This window comes from Drosophila montana, unplaced genomic scaffold (assembly GCF_035044405.1).
Source record: "Drosophila montana isolate Dmon_TW-CO22-7 unplaced genomic scaffold, ASM3504440v1 contig_3218_1, whole genome shotgun sequence".
NCBI classification, from domain to species: domain Eukaryota; kingdom Metazoa; phylum Arthropoda; class Insecta; order Diptera; family Drosophilidae; genus Drosophila; species Drosophila montana.
The window spans coordinates 2,780,014-2,799,000 of NW_026998098.1; the positions used below are offsets into that span (position 1 = coordinate 2,780,014).

At 47.3% G+C, this 18,987-nt stretch overlaps 4 protein-coding genes across 5 annotated transcripts in view; 2 read left to right on the forward strand and 2 right to left on the reverse strand.

The window, feature by feature from the left end:
• Nucleotides 1-70: 70 nt before the first annotated feature.
• Pdxk (pyridoxal kinase) lies at nt 71-1,533 on the reverse strand. Its single transcript, XM_064689572.1, has 3 exons — nt 1,109-1,533; nt 944-1,043; nt 71-872 (listed from the first exon to the last, which is right to left on the reverse strand). The coding sequence occupies exons 1-3, from the start codon at nt 1,199-1,201 to the stop codon at nt 163-165; spliced, it is 903 nt and encodes a 300-aa protein (XP_064545642.1). The 5' UTR covers nt 1,202-1,533; the 3' UTR covers nt 71-162.
• Nucleotides 1,534-1,572: 39 nt separating this feature from the next.
• On the forward strand, nt 1,573-3,252 carry mRpS35 (mitochondrial ribosomal protein S35). The gene is made up of 2 exons (XM_064689569.1): nt 1,573-1,889; nt 1,946-3,252. Exons 1-2 carry the CDS (start codon nt 1,763-1,765, stop codon nt 2,803-2,805), a joined length of 987 nt encoding a protein of 328 aa, XP_064545639.1. The 5' UTR covers nt 1,573-1,762; the 3' UTR covers nt 2,806-3,252.
• Pgant6 (Polypeptide N-Acetylgalactosaminyltransferase 6) lies at nt 3,002-6,518 on the forward strand. 2 transcript variants are annotated; one of them, XM_064689559.1, is made up of 4 exons: nt 3,002-3,143; nt 3,971-4,743; nt 4,818-5,583; nt 5,639-6,518. In XM_064689559.1, exons 2-4 carry the CDS (start codon nt 4,154-4,156, stop codon nt 6,299-6,301), a joined length of 2,019 nt encoding a protein of 672 aa, XP_064545629.1. In that variant the 5' UTR covers nt 3,002-3,143; nt 3,971-4,153; the 3' UTR covers nt 6,302-6,518. The 2 variants fall into 2 exon arrangements, with proteins under 2 accessions (XP_064545629.1, XP_064545630.1); XM_064689560.1 differs by lacking the exon at nt 3,002-3,143 and adding an exon at nt 3,588-3,604.
• Nucleotides 6,519-7,528: 1,010 nt separating this feature from the next.
• Tet (Ten-Eleven Translocation (TET) family protein) overlaps nt 7,529-18,987 on the reverse strand; it is a 109,789-nt gene continuing 98,330 nt past the window's right edge. Inside the window, 9 exon segments of the mRNA XM_064689581.1 lie at nt 7,529-11,042; nt 11,142-12,128; nt 12,218-12,731; nt 12,797-12,960; nt 13,025-13,229; nt 13,760-15,730; nt 15,733-15,785; nt 15,787-16,298; nt 17,582-18,049. Of these exon segments, the coding sequence (XP_064545651.1) occupies nt 9,341-11,042; nt 11,142-12,128; nt 12,218-12,731; nt 12,797-12,960; nt 13,025-13,229; nt 13,760-15,730; nt 15,733-15,785; nt 15,787-16,298; nt 17,582-18,049 (6,576 nt within the window). The 3' untranslated portion in view covers nt 7,529-9,340.

Consider the following 18,987-nt stretch of genomic DNA (forward strand, 5'->3'; position numbering starts at 1 on the left):
GTGATTCTTTTGAGTTGTCATCAGTCCCGTCTATCAAAAGTGTGCACAATAAAAAACCCATTGACCCGACTGTAAGGCATGCTTGTCATTTTATGTTTACATATGATAAGAAAACGTTTGTTCATTTTATTGTCCTTCTGGTTGAACGCGCAATGTGACGGTCTAGTTGAGACGCTGCGCTTTGAGCAGCACTTGTGGCTGCTCGATTTCGGATTTGCTTTGCACGAGCTTTAGCTCGCGTTCCCAGGCCTGCACAGGCCCGCTACGTGCTGGCAATAGCTGTACTGTGCGCTTTATCACGGCCTGCAGGGTGGCAATGGTCTTCTCGAAGGCGTCGGTGACATCGCCGCTGTCATGGCTGTGTGCCAGGAAGAGTGAAGCAAAGAGATCGCCGGTGCCAGTGAAGAACAGATCCTGGTTTCCTTGCTTGGGTATATCGATGGCGAGCCGCGGGCCATTTACCTGGCTGAGGAAGGCGCGTAGAACGCCGGGCTGCCCCAAGTCGCTGCTAGAGATGACAACTGTTTTTATTTTGCGTTGATGAAACCAATCCATTGCCTCCCATACTGCTGCCTCACTGCGAACCTCTTTACCAGTGAGCAGCTCCACTTCATACTGATTGGGCGTTATAATATCGGCTAGTGGAATGATCTCATCGCGATATACGGGAAGCAGCTCCTTGGGAACGTACATGCTCCCATTGTCACCCATAACGGGATCACATACATAAATCAGTTTGGGATTTGCTTTACGGATTTGCTTGAGAATGCCGCCTACTTGACGCAGGAATAACGGATTGCCAATGTAGCCAGTCAGTAGATGGGAATAATGAGACAATAACTTATTCTCCTCCAGACCCTCGAAAATATTGGCTGAACAGCGAGAAAATTAATTTGATTAGATAAGCTTGATTTAATTTAAATTAATTAAGTGTGTCTATTACCCAATTCTTTTTCAGTGGATACTGGGCCCTTGAAGCATTTGTAGCCCGTATGATTAGAGAACTGTACCGAATTCAGTGGATCCACGTCGAAACCGAGAAGCTAATACAGAGTAAATGTAAATATCGTAAACACTTGACTGGTAATTAACATATTCCGTAACAGACCTGAAGGGGATAGGTAGCCACCTTGTTGCCCACATAGCCGTGCACTACGTGGCTTTGAATGGAGAGCACTCGTTTGGCATCTGGCGTCGTCATATTAATAATGTTGCTGTATTGTCTACGATTCTGCACCTGAACAGAGACTCCAATGGCAATGCAACAAGTGCGCTGTTGGAACCGGTTGGCCGTGCTGTAAGCTACTAAGCACAACCGTTTAAGTGTTAATATACTAAATATCAAGCCTCAGTCATCTTATCAGCACTCGGTGGGCGCTCATTCGCTGATAAGTCATAGACCGTAATGGCCGCCGGGGCAATAAACAATGAGATCTCAGCAAACAGTAGTATCAATCTGAACAGTTCTTTAGCATTACTATATTTTGTTATGTTATTAAACGTTCGAACTGCCTTTTGACCTTCGACTACAATCAAACTCTAATTTTCATACATTTCTGCCCGATCCCCTCGTTCGATAGCAACACCCACTTGTTTCAGCAAATATGTATTTGGTATCGATACCAAAACAGCTGATGTGCAGGTTTTCACTGTGAATGGCATTTTTCCATCGCATGGTTTACGTAAACTTTTAATTGTTAAGTTATCTATAAAAACCGATAATTAAGTGCATTTTCTAAATTTTAACCACTCGAGATTTACCATGGCGGCTAATCTAGCACGTTTGCTGGAGCGTAACATACGTTGCAAAAATGCAGCTGCAGTGCAAAGTAGTGTGCGGCTATTTAGCAATCAGCGGCAGCAGCAGACAGAAGTGGAAGATGATGAAGGTAGCCAGCGAAAATAGTTTTAAATAAAGTTTATATCAAATGGCTTGTGCTTACAGAATTTCGTGTGCTCAACCTGCGTACAATTAAACAGCAAGCACGCAGACGGGAAATAAGAAAGGATGCAGTGCAGCCACCACGTACAATGCGCATGTCTGTCGATCAGGATTGGACGGCCGTATGGTCAGGACCGCGCTCATTTCATCCAGCCAGTGTGCCGCTGCCATTGCGTCAAGGCTACACAGAGCGCGGAGCAGCTGCGCCCTCGAAGTACGCGAATGCAGAGTTAATGAAAATACCAAATTTCTTACATTTGACGCCGCCAGCTATACGGCAGCAATGCGAAGCAATCAAGAAGTTTTGCACGCCCTGGCCGAAGGGCCTAGAAACGGAGGCCAAATGGAAGCGTCCCTTTCCTATCGAAGTTATCACCACAGACTATTGCCACAGTCTACCAACAATTCGACATCCGGAGGCTCGTCGCGTGACAATCACGCTAAAACTGTCCGATTTGAAGTTCGATGCACACGCAAAAGATAAATTTCTACGCCTTGTGGGCGAACGATACAACCAGGAGACTGGAGTGTTAACATTTGCCGCTGATCGCTGCCCTACGCGCAAGCAAAATTACGACTATGCTTTATATCTGTTAACGGCATGTTATCACGAGTCCTTTGTCACGGAGCCATGGGAAGCTACCAAGTCGGAGGCCGACATGGAGGTGTATCAATTTGAACGAAATCAAGCGAAACGTTCCGCTGAGGAAATACTCAATTGGAATGCAACAGGAGAACAGAAGGACGCGCCCAGTGCTAACTATGCAAATAGTGTAGAGGCATTGATAAATGAGGGTGAGAACGAGTACAACATAGCCAAGTATAAGGAGGAAGTACTGAAAATGTTAAAAATAGCTATCTAGTAAGCATTTCTACAAATATATTTGGTAAAACACTAACGAAAAAGTTGTAAACTCTACTAAAATAAAAAAAAATACGAAAAAAACAACAAACCATCAGGCCCCGTAAATGCCGGTAAAACGTGAATGCATGCGGCAGCTGATTTAGACGACCGCGTGTCGTGGTGAATGGCAAAAGAACAGCGGGCATTTAAGAAGCAGCAGCAATTAGTCCAAATAGAAGAAGACTGGTTTAGTGAACGTGGATTCGAGTATTTTACTTTCATAGATAATTAAAATTTAAGACTACTTTAAACCGAAACAAAAACCGCTGAAATTCGCCTAAAGTCGCCATATGACAGGTAAAATTTACAAGCTGCTCTAGTGACGTATACAATTATCTACAATGAAAACAAAAAAATAACAATCGAAAAATAAACCAAATTACATTCAGTGTTGGGTTGACCCGTATACTTTTCTTTTAATCTACGTGATTTTTAGCTGTTTTCGGCTGGTATTACCGGAAGTTGGCTGCCATATAATTCATTGTTTATCATAACTTCTAAAAAACTACTTAGAATTGTCTTCGTAGGCAATGTCAACTGTCGCAGTCGCGGCTTATCAGCAAAATGCTATGTTTGTTTTTGCTTGCTTTGTAATTGTCTCACACACACACAAGTTAGAAGTGCGTGTATGTATGTGTGTTCTCTTGAGTAGTTACAGTGAGGCCTGGCCTCAGTTCTCTTTGAAGCTCGCGCCGAGCAACAACCTTTGCTGGACTGCCTCAACAGATTTCATTTAAATAATATAATATATATAAATAGTAGGTTATTTGAATATTATATTATATATGGGTACACGTAATAATGGCGCACCGATATGCCACAAATTCGTAACATATTTTTCACAGATGTGTACTTGGCGTCTATAAACCCAGCTTTGGCTGGAAGGTCACATACACAGCTCACGGTCGCTGAAGCATGCTAAACTCAAGGCACTGAGACCTAAGCTCACCAATACAAGCATAAAGCATATTAAGCCAAATAAAATATTCTTATTCAAGAATGTTAAAATGGTTTGATGTATTGATGAATGGCGTATCAACAAATGAAAACTTAACTTTAACTATATGTGAACATAAATGCAGATATTTCACTGTACTTATTGTTCTTTTGCTCTTATCTTTCAGCTGGTAATTGGCTCGCAGCGAAGAACTAAACAACACCAGCTGAACTAACAGCACGCAACGTTGCCCGTTTTGACTCGCTCATGAGTATCTCTGTCGGTAGCAGTTGTAGCAGTGGGTCGCAGTCTGCGTAGCCAGCGAGCTTGACACGTATCCACAATAGAACAAACATAGTCTGCACACAGAATGCGTCGTCCAAATATAAAATGGATGATCAAGTCGGCATTTTTGGTGCTGGTTTCGCTGATGCTCTTCCTGTTCATCACCAGCTGGATTTCGTCAACGCCATATACGAATAAGCCGGTGCATCATGGCATCCAGCCTGAGCCCTTAAGGCCTGAGGCACTTAGGTCTGGCGACAGGCGAATGGAGTCTGCCAAAGACTTTCAGATGGATCTGCCGCTGCACAATGTAAAAAACGATGTTGTGCAGGAAGCGCCACAGGTGGATGAGCCAGACAAAGAAGACGCAGAAGACGCACAAGATCAATCGGAGGTTGATGTGCCGGATACAGCGATCAATAAGGTGGAACAAGGAAACGAGATTCTACAGGTAGCAGCACCCGATGACAATCGACTGAAGAAGGACTGGCACGACTACACGGCAATAGAGCGCGATGCCAAGCGCGTGGGGATCGGCGAACATGGTGAGGCGGCCAAGCTGGACGAGAGTCTGCGCGACAGGGAGCAGGTTCTATCGCTTGAGAATGGCTTCAATGCATTGCTCTCCGACTCTATATCAGTGAATCGCTCCCTGCCCGACATACGGCATAAGGAGTGAGTACCAATTAATGACCCGTGTTGGGTCAGTTTCCAATACGTTTTCTAATTTACACTTTCATCCCAAACAGGTGCCGTAAGAAACAGTATCTCAGCAAGCTGCCGAACGTGTCTGTGATTATCATATTTTACAATGAGTATCTGTCCGTGCTGATGCGCTCCGTGCACAGCTTAATAAACCGATCGCCGCCAGAGCTGCTCAAGGAGATTATCCTCGTTGATGACTTCAGTGATCGTGCACCTCTCTTCAAACCGCTGGAGGACTATGTTGCCGAACATTTTAGTATGGTGCGCATTGTGCGTCTGCCGAAGCGCACGGGCTTAATTGGTGCACGCTCTGCGGGCGCACGGAATGCCACTGCCGATGTACTCATATTCTTAGACTCGCACGTGGAGGCCAACTACAATTGGCTGCCACCACTGCTGGACCCGATTGCGCAAAACAAGCGGGCGGCCGTCTGTCCGTTTATTGATGTCATTGATCACAGCAATTTTAATTATCGTGCACAGGATGAGGGCGCGCGGGGCGCGTTCGATTGGGAATTTTTCTACAAGCGACTGCCGCTTTTGCCAGAGGATTTAAAGCATCCGGCGGATCCGTTCAAGAGTCCCGTCATGGCCGGCGGTCTTTTTGCAATTTCCAGAGAGTTCTTTTGGGAGCTGGGCGGCTATGATGAGGGGCTCGACATTTGGGGCGGTGAGCAGTATGAATTAAGTTTCAAGATCTGGATGTGCGGGGGAGAAATGTATGATGCACCTTGCTCTCGTGTGGGTCACATCTATCGCGGTCCACGCCAGGGCGTAAAAAATCCACGGTCTGGAGACTATTTACACAAGGTGAGTAATTAGATAACTACTTACAAGATATAGCTTTGACGAATTTATTTTCTAGAACTATAAGCGTGTAGCAGAGGTCTGGATGGATGAATACAAGAACCACTTGTACAGCCACGGAGACGGTATCTACGATCGTGTAGATCCCGGGGATCTGACGGCTCAGAAAGCCATACGCACCAAGCTCAAGTGCAAATCGTTCAAGTGGTTCATGGAGAATGTAGCCTTTGATTTGATGAAGAGTTATCCGCCCGTTGATCCGCCCGACTATGCCAGCGGCGCCATACAAAATGTTGCCGATCCTACGCTGTGTATAGATACGCTTGGCCGTGTCCGACACAATCGCGTTGGCATGTACCGTTGTGCAATTGATCTGGTGAAGCCACAGCGTACGCAGTACTGGTCGCTAAGCTGGAAGAGAGATTTGCGACTGCGCCGTAAAAAGGATTGCCTGGACGTGCAAATATGGGATGCAAATGCGCCTGTTTGGCTGTGGGACTGTCACGGGCAGCAAGGTAATCAGTATTGGTTCTATGATTATCATACGAAGATGATAAAGCACGGCAAGGAAGGCAAACGCTGCATGGAGCTGCTGCCCTTCTCCGAAGAGCTGGTGGTCAATAATTGCAACAAAACAAACCAATATATGCGATGGACCTTTGGATTCGTTAACAAAACGGCGCTGGACAACTACAGTGTAGATTTAGAGCTCATATTTTAATAGTCTTAAGATTCGCTCGTCACTTGCCATGTACTTAAAACGCAATCGTGAAGTCTAATTTTGTATTTTATGTAGCTATATGTACATATGTATTTGTGTAGACCTATCTAGTAAGTAAGCAAGATTGGCGCAAGTCACATTTCGCACATTCCCATTGTCAGTTATATTTTGACTACAAATTAAATTTGAGAACGTGTTAGTTTCTTTCTTCATCGGGTGTTACCCTGTTTTGCCCAGGCGATAGAAATTATACGTCCCTATTTACATTTTACATTGTAGATTTGGCTCCAATTTTAACAAAAGGGCAAGGGAATTATATCTTTGGATAAATTTGGTTGAACCTGAAATCAAAATTTTGAATTCCAATAAGGCATTCCAAGATGAATCTCCATTTATGTGTGGAGCTATCTTGTTCCGTACACCTGCCAATTATTAGCTACATTAAATTCAACTACAAATGAAACAAGGTTTTTAACTTTGTTTGTTGTTTTATTTAATATTAATATCTGTTTGCTTTCAATACGCGTACTTTAAATAAATATAATTTTTGTTTTATTTCATATTCTTTATATGCGATTGTTTTTTATGTTTTCAGTTTTGTTTATCGTTTTACAATATGTATCATTATCATCATTAGCTCCAACCTTATTATCGTCTCATGATTTTTTTGTCGATCTTTTACGTGCAGTGTTTTTTTAGTGTTTCAATCATTCTGTCGACATTTTGTTAAAATTAATATACGCCAATATTTATAGTATATATTCTCCAATATATATAGTGTATATATATCCATATATCTATATCTATATATATATATATATATATATATATATGTGTGTATTTTTATCTTCATCTTCTGCTTGCGCCCCGCAAATAACTGAAAACACATTGTAAACTCGTTTATAAATTAATAATGGCAAAAAGTTGGTTTTTCTTTTATTTTGAAAATTATATAAAAAGCATTTACAAACTATAATAGTTGTTGGCTTGCGTAATCAGTTAATCAATTATCAATTATCATAATTTATATTTATATATATAAACATTTAAATATTTATCAAAACATGTTTTTTCTTGTTGCTCAAAAGTCTTCTTCGCTGCCTTACATTTACATACATACGTTTTACATTTATGATTCTCCTGCACACTTCTCCCCTTCATCGTCATAATTTCAAATTATCAGCATAAGTATACATATATTTAATAACCGTTTTGTGCAAAATAATCTGTTTTTCTTTTTGTTTTTGTTTAGACTAATTTGATTTGAAATTCAGTTGCGCTGCCATTTTGTTGATTTTTTCATTTGGATGGATGTAAATTAATTGAGTTAGCTTTTTACAACAATTCATGCGTGAAATGAATAAGCAAAATATGTTGTCCTTTAGTTAATTTATAGTTGTTGTTTTTGTGTACTTAATACTTGCTTGGTTTCGAGTCTTTTTTTTTTTGGGATTTTTATGTTTTTCTTTTTGAATTTGCTTTAACATTTACAGCACATATTATATATAAAAGAAAGTTCTACCTTTTTGGGCGCGCATAAATAAATAAAACTTCATTTGTTGCTCTTTATTTCATATATGTATGTCTGGGTAATTTGTGTTTTGTTTTTTGTTTGCTTAAACTTAATTTATTAATAATGTTTAAAAAATGTCTTGATGCTTTACGCGCTGCTCCTCTCTTTGCTTTACTAACATTTCCTTCACTTCCCCCTCACATGTTATGCTTTATGCTTAATTATGTGCTTTTTACGTATGCTTAGCTTAAAATGCTGCCCATCCCAGCTCCCTCATTATTGTGCTCTATCGCCAGACGCACACATACTAAATACAAAAGTGTTAGTATGTAAATTCAATTTGTTTTTGTATCTTCTTCATTTTTCTTTGTTAGTTATTGTAGTTTGCCTTTGTAACGCTCTCTCTGTGTGGCTGTGTGTGTGTGTGTCTGTTTGTGAATGTACTTGCAGTTAACGGTAAATCAAATGTGACAAATGCAGCTCTCTTGGGTGTAGAGCGACGATCGAAAGAGAGTCGTTTGCAATGCACCAAAAGAGCGTCATTTGCTGCCCACCAATTTGAATTCGCTTGGCGCTTAAGAGTATGAAACAGCGACAAGTGACAGTCAAATTGTTGGGTTTTGTTGAATTAAAGTGCAAAAGCTAGTTGAAAAATATTTTGTTGATTTTGTTGTGCTATTTTAGTGTCTAGCAGTAAAAACATGTTACCGACTATTTAATTAAGTTTTGTATTTTGTTTAGTTGTTTGCGAAATTGTTTACGTTGTTTCTAGTTTGCTTTAAAAATTGGTTTATTTGTACTTTTGGCAATGATCTTTTACGAGTGTCCGTCCACTAACAGTTTTTTATTTTCTTTGTGTTTTCTTTTTGCATGATCGTTTGTTTAAAATATTAATTTGTTTATTTTGCTCGCGATAGAAACTCAAGCAAAAATTACTTTAGCATTTTATTTATTAGATATTTTTTTTGTTTTTGTTTTGTTTTATTTTTTAGTGATTCAGTTTTTGTTTTCTAGTGTTTGTTCTGTAGTTTGTTGTTTGTAGTGTGTTTTGATTCTTAACAGAAAGAGAGAACATCAAATTAAAAGTAACGCATTTAACAGAATTTGCCAACAATATAGCTGCTCTTAAGAAACTAAAGTTTGCTTGTTTTTTTTTCTTTCTATATGTATGTATATGTATCTAGCTGCATTTGTGTTCTTCCAGTGTATAAACTAGGCATGTGTGTGTGTGTATGTGTTTGTGTGTAGTGGAGTTTTGGTAGTGTTTTACTGCATGCTGGAATGGTGCCTGGCTGGGTCACCCTGCCACCTGCTGCCCGCCTCCTACCCTCGTATGGCACACGAAATCAGGACGCGTTTACAAAAATAAATTGCTGTGAGAATATTTCAGTCGATTGTGGCATAAGCTTAGAGCTAAACGGCAATAGATCCAAGCGACTGCAACTACTGTTACTGTAACTGTTACTGCTACTGTTACTGCTACTGCCAGTAGTAGTAGGTTCCTCCCATCTGGCGCTGGTAGGCGCTCAGGTTTGCTGCGCTGGCGGCGGCGGCTGCTGCGACGGCTGCTGCGGCGGTGGCACGCCCACCGCTGCCGACTGCTGCCCTGTTGGGCCATTGGCATTGCCAGTGTTGCCATTCGCGTTGGTGTTGCCATTCGCGTTGTTGTTGGCATTGGCGTTGCCATTCGTGGACGAGGTTGGACTGCTATTGCCCTCCTGATAGGGCCCCGTAACCACACATGGGTGCATAGGAAACAGGGTCGTCCACGACGTTGTTGTTAGTGTTGGTGCGTGGAGGGCAACTTTCTCGTTTTTTGGCTGCTCGCTGTTGTTGTTGTTATTGTTACTATTGTTGTTGTTGTTGTTAGTTGACTGCGACTTCTTGCTGGCATCGGTCTTCTTCTTTTTGCTGCCACTGGCGCCATTCTTGACGGCACCGCCACTACCATTGCTTTCCTTCTTAATGCTGGGCAGCGGCGGCGGCACCGTCGCCGCCATTTGTTCATCGTGCATATCCTCATCCTCGTCATCCTCGCCCGCGGCCTTTTTCAGCAAGCGCTCGCGCTCCTCTTTGGCTTTGTTGTCGAGGTCCGTGTTGATCTTCTTCACGCGCATCTTTTCCTCCCACTCATCGATGCCGTGCCTGGCCCGATTCAAGTTGCGATGCTGGTAGAAGATCAGGGTCATGCGCGTCGGCTCATGTCGATCGGGTCGCCGCACAGCTGTTGTTGCATGCATCTCGTGCTTGGCGCACTCGATCAACACGCTGCCATGATTCAGCGCAATGGCAACGCCGCCCATTTGCGGATCCTGGAACGCTTCGATGTTCTCATTAATCTCGGCCACCTCGCCGATGGGCTCGATTTTGCTGGAATTGGTGCTGGCGGGCGCGACTGTTGTCGTCGTGTTGTTGCCGGCTCCAGGTGTGTTGCCGTTGGCATCGTTGCTGTTGCTGCTGTTGCTGTTGTTGCCAATGGGCGGCACTTCAGCCGTAGGCGCTGCTGTGGGCGTGGCAATGGGCTCCACGCTATTAACCGATAGTTGACCGTTGCTCAAATCGGGCAAAACCGTTTGGGGTGGTGTCGCCGGCAACTGTTGCTGCTGCTGCTGCTGTTGTTGTTGAGGCTGTTGCAGTTGCTGTTGTTGCTGCTGCTGCTGCTGTTGCAGTGGAGCCACTACTGTTGGCAACGTGGGCTTAACCAGAGTCGCTCCCGACGGCACAGGACCATGCGTGGCCAACATTGCACCACCAGCTCCTCCGCCGGTGGGCCCATAGCTGCCAGAGCCCTGATGATGTCCATAAACATTCCAGTTGGGCGACGGCGACGTCGGCGGCGGCGTCTGCTGCGGATACATGCCATACGGTGAGTACGCCTGATGATGATACCCATAATTATAGTTCATGTTCTGGTAGGCGTCGTATGCGGAGTAGGCCGAATGCGGCGGCGGTGGTGGCGGCGGGTACATCTGATAGTTGTTCGGGTACTGCGAGTACTGGTAATCGCTTGGCGGCGGCTTTGGCTTGACGAAGCCCTCTGGCGTATGCGGATGATGGTGGTGGTGGTGATGAAGTGGTGGTGCTAGATTAGTCATGGGTTGCATGGCTGTCAAGGCGGTTAACTTACTCTCGACCAGTGAGTGATTCACCAGCGTTGTCGAGTCGGGATTCTCCTCGCTGACGCGACTCTTTAGCTCACCACCAACAACTGTGGATATATCGACACCACTCTGCTGCTGCTGCTGCTGCTGTTGTTGCTGCTGCTGCTGCTGCTGTGCGTGCTGTTGCTGTTGCTGCTGTTGTTGCAGCTGCTGCTGTTGTTGCTGCTGCTGTTGCTGCTGCTGTTGCTGCTGTTGCTGCTGCTGCTGTTGCTGCTGCTGTGCGCTCAGTGCTGGTGACGTCAGATTGTTGTAGCTGGGCGTATAGCCATTGCTGGCATCGTGCTGAGCAGGCGTAGGCGTCACTGTAGCAGGCGTGGCAGGCGGCAGAGCTGTGGCTGTTGCTACTGGCGCAACTGTTGTTGCTGTTGTCGCTGTCGCAGCTGCAGCAGCTGCTGCTGGCGGCGTAACCGTGTGCGTATGCTGCACCAGCGGCGCTGTGGGCGTCGTCGGCGTCAGAGCAGCACTGCCGGGAGCCATGCCCATGGCATGAGGCGGCCAGTTGCCGTAATAGTTGCGCGAGTCAATGTAGGAGCCCGTCTGGTAGTCGTAGGAGTAGGGCGAGTCCAGGACGGTGCTCGAGATCTGATTGGACTGCAGCTGGGCGTCCGTGAAGGTGTCGATCATGGTGGCCATGTTCATGAGGCTCGAGCTCGAGCTCATCAGCTGATTGGGTTGGGCGCCAGGTGGAGCGGGCACAGCGCCAGCTGCGGCGTTGCTGTTGTTGGCATTCGGATTGGCGCCGTGCTGATTGACCGGGGGTGTGCTGAACGCGCTGCCCGCCGGACTGGGATTGTTCGTCACTGGCGTCTGGCAGCGCGGCGAGGGAGTCGTTGGCGGCGCCGAGCCGGGCGTGGATGCGCTCGAGTTATTCGACTTTGCCTTCGACTTTGATTTGCTGCTGCTGCTGCCGCCGCTGTTGCTGGCGCCGTTCTCCTTCTTGATGTGCGCTGCGCCCAAGGCGGGCGGACTGCTCTGCTGGGATTGGGCCAGCTGGGACTGGGATTGGGTACCGTTGCTGGAGCTCTGACTGCTGCCATCGGCAGCGGCGTCCTGTTCGCCATCCGGCGTCGCCGGCTCGTCCTCTTTGCGCTTCTTGCCGTGCCGGCGACAGGGTATCAGCGGCGTGGAGCGTACTCGTACTTCGCAGGGAAATCTGTGTGGGAAGAGATGGTGTGGAGATTAATGCTTGTCCCGACTGGCACGAGCTGCAGCGGGTAGCTCAAAACTCAACACTACACTCACTTGTCCAGCATTTGCACAGCTCCGGTGCGATGCTTATCACGCTGCCCCTCGACGCTCTCGAACTCGTCCGTGCCGTCCATCGTGTAGAGCGGCAGGACGTGGAACTGCTCGTCGTCGGGCAGGCGGCTATCGCGATTGGTGGGCTTCAGCAGTGCCACGTGCACCGTGCAGCCATCCTGCATGTTGTGCAGATCGCGATGCGAATGCGCACAGAAGTCTAGGCAGGCGGTCACGCCCGAGAAGGGCTTGCCCGGCTCCAGGCCGAGCCGGCAGTCGGATGCCTCGTGCTCGTACTTGGTCTGATTGTCATAGGAGCGCGGGCACACCTGCTTAAAGACCGGCGCCAGCAGCGTGGCAATCAGATTCATGTGATCCTCAATCGCTGCCTCTTCGCTCTTCACCGACAGCCGAAACTTGCGCACGGTCTTGGAGCGCGCATATTTGCAGCCATTGTAGTACATGGACCAGCTGCAGCCAAAGCTGTACGAGGCGCCTGACGACTCCGGATCCAGTCCTGCAAGAAATAACATACACATTAAGGACTTGCCTCACATGAAGCGAGAGTGAGGTACCACTCACCTTGGCAGGCACAGGTGCGATTCTCGTTGGTGGCGCAACGGCGCGTGGTGGGTAGTCCGTACTTATTGAGCTTGGGTATCAAATTCTTGTAGGCGTTGTCTGCCTCCAGGCGCGGCATGCCATCCCAGGCCACCATGCACACCACGATGTATGCAGCGATGCATCTAAAAATGGAGAGCGAGAGGATACACTCACTTTTCTGGGAGACTGTTGTACTTCAGGACTTACCTGTGACCCGGACGCTTCTTGACAACAACAAGTATCTTCTCCTCGGGATCGGCACGCCTGATCACCCACTTGGCCACCGGGCAACCCTGCGAGGTTTTGCCTTCCTTGCCCGTGTAGACGATCTTCTCGATGCGTAACTGACGGCCCGTCAGCTGGCAACGATCCTCGAACTCGCGTCGCAGCTCCATCAGCGTGGATGCGGTGCCTATAGGGACAAAATTAGGGTCAGATGCGGCATCTTTAGGGGTAGGTTCAAGGCTTGTAAACATGGCCAAGCATTTTTGCGACTCTCTCTTACTTTTAAATAGGAATTTAGCCTTAGCTGAAGTGAAGCCCTATCTAAGGTCTTGACAGCTTTAGCCCCTAGAGCATCGCAGCTCCATCAGCATGGATATGATATGAGAGGATCAGAATTTCTAGGCGCGGATTCTTTGTGAACCAGGTAATGCATCAATTTATAAAAGAAATCCATCCTTAGTTTAACTGGAAACCTGACCTCTTTACAGATTTATCCCCAAGAGCGACGCAGCTCCATCAGCATGGATATGATATGAGAACTAGACGAGGCTCAGCATTTCTAGGCGTCTAGGATTCAAACCTTGTAGACCAGGTAAGGCATCAGAGAGTTTCCCTTCCCTTACCCTTTAAGTCTAAGTCTGCCAACCCGTCTTTCTTACAGTCTTACCCCCCGGAGGAGCTGTCGATAAAATTGAGATGTGCTGCTGCGAAACTCACCCAGATGTGTGTAGTAGGTGCCCGGTTCTGGAGGATTCTTGTCGGACTGAAAGCACTCGCATTCGGGTATTTCCGTCTTGTTGCCCTTTTCCAGGCGATCCGTCGTATCGAACATGGGATTGATTTTCTCGTGTTTAACAATTATTTCAGGTATCTCATCCTGTTTCTGCTTTTTGGACTTGGCCTTCACACCATTGTGCGCCTCGGCCAGCTCGTCCTCGTCCAGCAGCTCCTCCTTGGGCTGTATGCCCAGGCCTAGGCAGGTGCCGTCCTTGAGATGCTCCGCAGTGGGTGGCCTGGTGCCGCCCTGGCGACAGCACGAGAAGCCGTTGTTTAGCGGCTTACCCTCACCCAGATAGGGATAGCCATGTCCGTGGCCATGTCCCAGCATGCCCATGTCCTCCAGCTTGGGCTCCAGCATGCCGTGGTGGCTGAGATGAGGCGGCGGCGGTGCTCCGTGTCCGAGCGCATAGCGATGCGCCGGAATGGGATACGCGTGCGCCGGTATGTCCTTCTCATAGTTTGTAGGCAGTGGTATGATGTTGTTGGTGTCCGGCTTGCGGTCCAGCTCCAGCATGCTGTTGCCGTGCCCATGGCCATGTGGTCCATGGTGGGCGGCATTCGATGGCGGCTTGCCACGGCTACCATAGGCCGCTGCCGCCTGATAGCCGGGCACGAAGCTCTGCTGGAAGTTCTGCTGGAAGCTGCCTGCGCCGGCGCCATAGTACGCCGAGTTGTGATGGTAGCCGGCGTAGTCCTGCTGGTGCTGCTGCACCGGCTGACCCTGGCCATCGTTTTGGCAGAAGTCGGCATATTGAATGAAGTTCTGGTAGTTGCGCTCGTAGCCCTCCATTTTGTTGGGCTGCCCGCCCGGCGGTGGCGGCAATAGACCCGGCTCCGTCTTGATATATTGCCCGTGATAGTCCTGACCGCTGCCCGGCGGTGGCGGATAGTGTGCGCCCAGAGCCTTCAGTCCTCCGCCGCCCGGATCGTTGGCATTGCGATCCCGTTCAATTTCGGCGGCGGCGGCCTCCGCGGCGGCTGCAGCGGCACGGCTCGCCTTGCTGCGACTCCGCGATTTCTTGGGCTGAGGCTGTGCCGGCGGCTGAATGGGCATGGCCGGCTGTGGCGGCACCTCCGCATGGCTGATGGTTGTGTGTTGTCCTGGCTGGTGTTGTTGCAGCTGTAGCTGCAGCTGATGGTCCGTGCCGGCATAGCCGCTGCCCACGCTGGGCTTCTTAAACGAGTTCGCGTGGTGCGGCTTCCAGATTTGATCGCCACCACCTCCGATGGGCTCGGCAACGGCCAGCGGTGGTGCGACGCTGCTCGAGCCGTTGGCGCTCAGCGCCGTCTCGGGGCGGAGATGGTGGCTATACGATAAAAAATGACCGGTCTGCTGTTGCTGCTGCTGCTGCTGTTGCTGTTGGGCGGCAGTTGGGGCTGTTGTCTGGCCCTGCAGCTGGATGTCGGGCGGCGCATCCTTGGAATCGCTCTTGCGCATAATCATGGACTTGATGCGCGTGTTCAGATGCAAGCGTTCGCCCTGACCCTGCGCCGGGTAGCCATCGCTCGTCAGCTGCTGCTGTTGCTGCTGTGCAGGCGGCGGCGGCTGTTGCTGCTGCTGCTGCTGTTGCTGCTGATTGCTCCAGTTCCAGTCCTGCATGGGCGGCGAGCCAAGATGTGGATGCGTCTGCTGCTGTGGCTGCACGCTGCTGCCATAGGGCTGCAGTCCGTTGCCATTCGGAGATGGCGGCACCTGGCTGGGCGACTGCGAGACGAGGCGTGGCTGCTGCTGTTGCTGTTGCTGTTGTTGCTGCTGCTGCTGCTGCTGGATGAGGCTGCGCGTGGGCGATGGAGGCACCGTTTGGGCCTGTGGCTGCATAGGTGAGCTAGCTGGCTGGGCCACAACCGTATTACCAGGGCCAGTGGCTGTCGGCGCGGCTGCGACGCTGGGCGCTGCTGTTGTCGTTTGTTGTTGTTGCTGTTGTGGCTGTTGTGGCTGTTGTTGCTGTTGTTGCTGTTGCTGAGAACCGCTGAAGTCGCCTGGATACCCGTTACAGTTGAGTGAGCGCGGCGGCACGCTGCTCACCCGCGGATATCCAGGCGTGTCGTTTCCCGACATGCTCTTGCTCAGATCCCCGCCAAGATGCTGTTGCTGCTGCTGCTGTTGCTGCTGCAGGCCAACGGCTGGTGGCGCCGGCGCCGTCGACACTTGCCCGGCATAGCTAACACCGCCGGGCGGAAAGCCGGCGGCAACGCTCTGCAAACCCACCTGATTAATCGGTGCACTGGAAAGCTGCTGGCTCTGGAAGTCGTAGCGCTGCACGGGCGCACCATATGGCGAACGGCCGTAGTTGGGATCGAAGCCGAGACCCGTCTGCACGTAGCCATTTGATGGATAGGCGTAGGACTGTGTCTGGAAATCCAAGGAGTTGAGTGATGTGATGGCTGGAGTATTCTGTGGTATTTGCTGTATGAACTGGTTCTGCCAGCCCTGCGACGGATCCGCCTGCCATGTCGGATAGAAGGCCATGGGTGCCTGCAAAAGGAATAAAAATATATATATTTAATAGAATCAATATTTATTTTATAAGTGAGTGCTAAACGGGGTTAAGCGTTGTCTGAAAAGGGCCCAGTCGGCGGCCATCAATTAGTTACGCATTTAGTTACAAACTAAGTAGTTACTAAACTTAAGGTTTATATTATATTAGAGCTCAAATTAACTATATAGCCTATGTAAACTACCCTTTTATTTTAGGCAACTTTAGGGTTGTTTTATGGAATTGTTTTTCAGTTTTCCTGTTGCTGCCGGACATAAATCAAATTAGCCGCACCCTAATTCGACGACCTACTAATTGGGCCAGGCCCCAAAAACAAATAAGCACAACAAAATATGAAAAATAACAGCATGCCAACTATTTATAGTCGACATTATACACAACTTCCGCTTGTTGTTGATTAACGCGCCTTGAATTATGCTACACTTTTTGTACGGGCGTGTTTATTTGCTTCTTTTACGTCGTTTTGCGTCTGGCAAACAAAATGCGGAACTGGCCAAAATAAAAATCATTTGCGTTTTTATGAGCGATGAAAGTGAAATTTTCTATATGCAAACATGAGGCAACAACAACAACACATAACAATGGCAACTGTCGGCGACAGACGCACAATAAAATCAAATAAATATAAATTTGAATACAAATAATTTGAATAGTTGTGTGTATTTTTTTATAGGCGAGTTTAATTGACTACTCCGTTCTGTTTCGGCTCCGACTGTGTTTGTTTTCATGTGCTGCTGTTGTTGTTGTTGTTTGTGCAGTAAAAATAGACTTTTATTTTGTACATATATCTGTGGAAATGTGCACCTGGTGATGACAGCAGCTGCTGCTGCTGCTGCTGTTGTTTGTTGTTGTTGTTTGTTGTTGCTGCTGCTGCTGCTGCTATGTGGTCTGCGTTTTATTTTTGAAAGCATTTAGCAATCATTGATAAAAATCGAAAAATTGTTTATGAATGAACGCGTGTATAAACGTATACGTATGTGTGTGAGTGTGTGTCGCTCTGCACAGCGTTCACTTGATTCGATTTGTGTGCACAGCTGCAGCTGATTGGGGCGTGTCGCGTATACGCAACGTTGTCCGCACACAGTTTTAATTTATGTTATTTGTTGTTTGCTGCTATTATTATTTTTTCCGTTCAGCGAATGGAAAACGAAATGAACTGATTGACTAGCCAAACTGTTTGTGAAGGTCAATGCTCGCCGTTGTTATTGTTGATTGAAAAATATCCGAGTTGTGTGGAATTGCTTGTTGTTTTTGTACTCACCATAGGTTGTTGCGGTTGATCCTTCATGGTTTGAATTTGTGCGGTTATTTGATGCTGCTGCTGATGCAAATGTTGCTGTTGTTGCTGCTGCTGCTGCTGTGCGTGCTGCTGCTGCTGCTGATGATGTTGCGTTGGCTGTTGCTGCTGCTGCAAGTGTTGCTGTTGCTGGAAATGCTGCTGCGGCTGTTGCTGCTGCTGATAGTGCTGCTGCTGCTGTTGTTGCTGTTGCTGCTGATGTGACAACAATTGCTGCTGCAGCTGCTGTTGCTGATACTGCTGCTGCTGCTGCTGTTGCTGCAAGCTGCCCGCTGCGGCAACTGCTGCTGTTGTTGTATTTGGCGATTGCTGCGGCAACAGTGTTGCTGCTGGCGTTGGACTTAGACGTGGCGATGTTGCTGATGCGGCTGCAATGGCACCAGCGGCTGCATTCAGTTTGTTTGCTTTGGTGGAGGTTTTACGGGCGCGTGACTAAAAAAACAAAAACAACAACAAAATTGTTAGTTAATGGCATTGATAAAAGTAAGTGTAACGCTTAGATAAATGCATATGAATATGCATGCATAAATTATGGGGCAATTCGGAGCAGTTGCTGTTGTTGCTGTTGTTGGCCGCGCTTTAAAAATGATATACAATTAATTTATGGGCTGGTGGGTGTCTGAGGCTTGACCTTCGCGACAACAGCTGTTTTATGGTATTTGCCTTTCGGCAATGCACTTTTTACAACCTAATTGTACAATGGCCCCGGAGCTGTTCTACTTGGTGTTGCGCCCGGCAATTAGTTGAATAATTTTATTTCTTTAATTAAGGAAATTTGTTGTTAGACGCGCAAATATTTTAATTGCCACAAATTCAGCCCCGCGTTCAGCCCCGCGCCCGGCCGTTTTGTGGTGGCAGCGCTTGTATAATTTATGCTTGCAGCGGACACATAATTTCGACTTGTTTTTGAGTCTGCACGCCGGCAACATGTAAAATTTATGTGGCCAGCGATTTATGTGCAATTTATTTGTGCAGCCAAATACATAAAAAAAGAGCAAAAATGCAGCAAAAACAACAGCAACAACGACGACGACGACGACGGCAACAGCTGCGGTTGCCATTTATTGTTGTTGTTGCTGCTGCTGCTGCTGCTGGTTGCAGTTGCAAGTTGCAAGCTGAACTAAAATATGTTGCGCGCACCATTAAAGGCTCCGAAAATTTATGTTTATAAAAGACTTTTGTCGTTTGCGCACCGAAAGAGCTGGTCCGAAGTTAGTTGTATTTTATTTTATATATTGCTTATATTCTTGAATCTTTTTCTATAGAAGATCCTTAACAAAATATTAAATCATATAAGGCATAAATATAATTTCGAGTTGGTAAAAACCCTAATAATATAAATATTTATAGCTGCACATTATCAATGTATT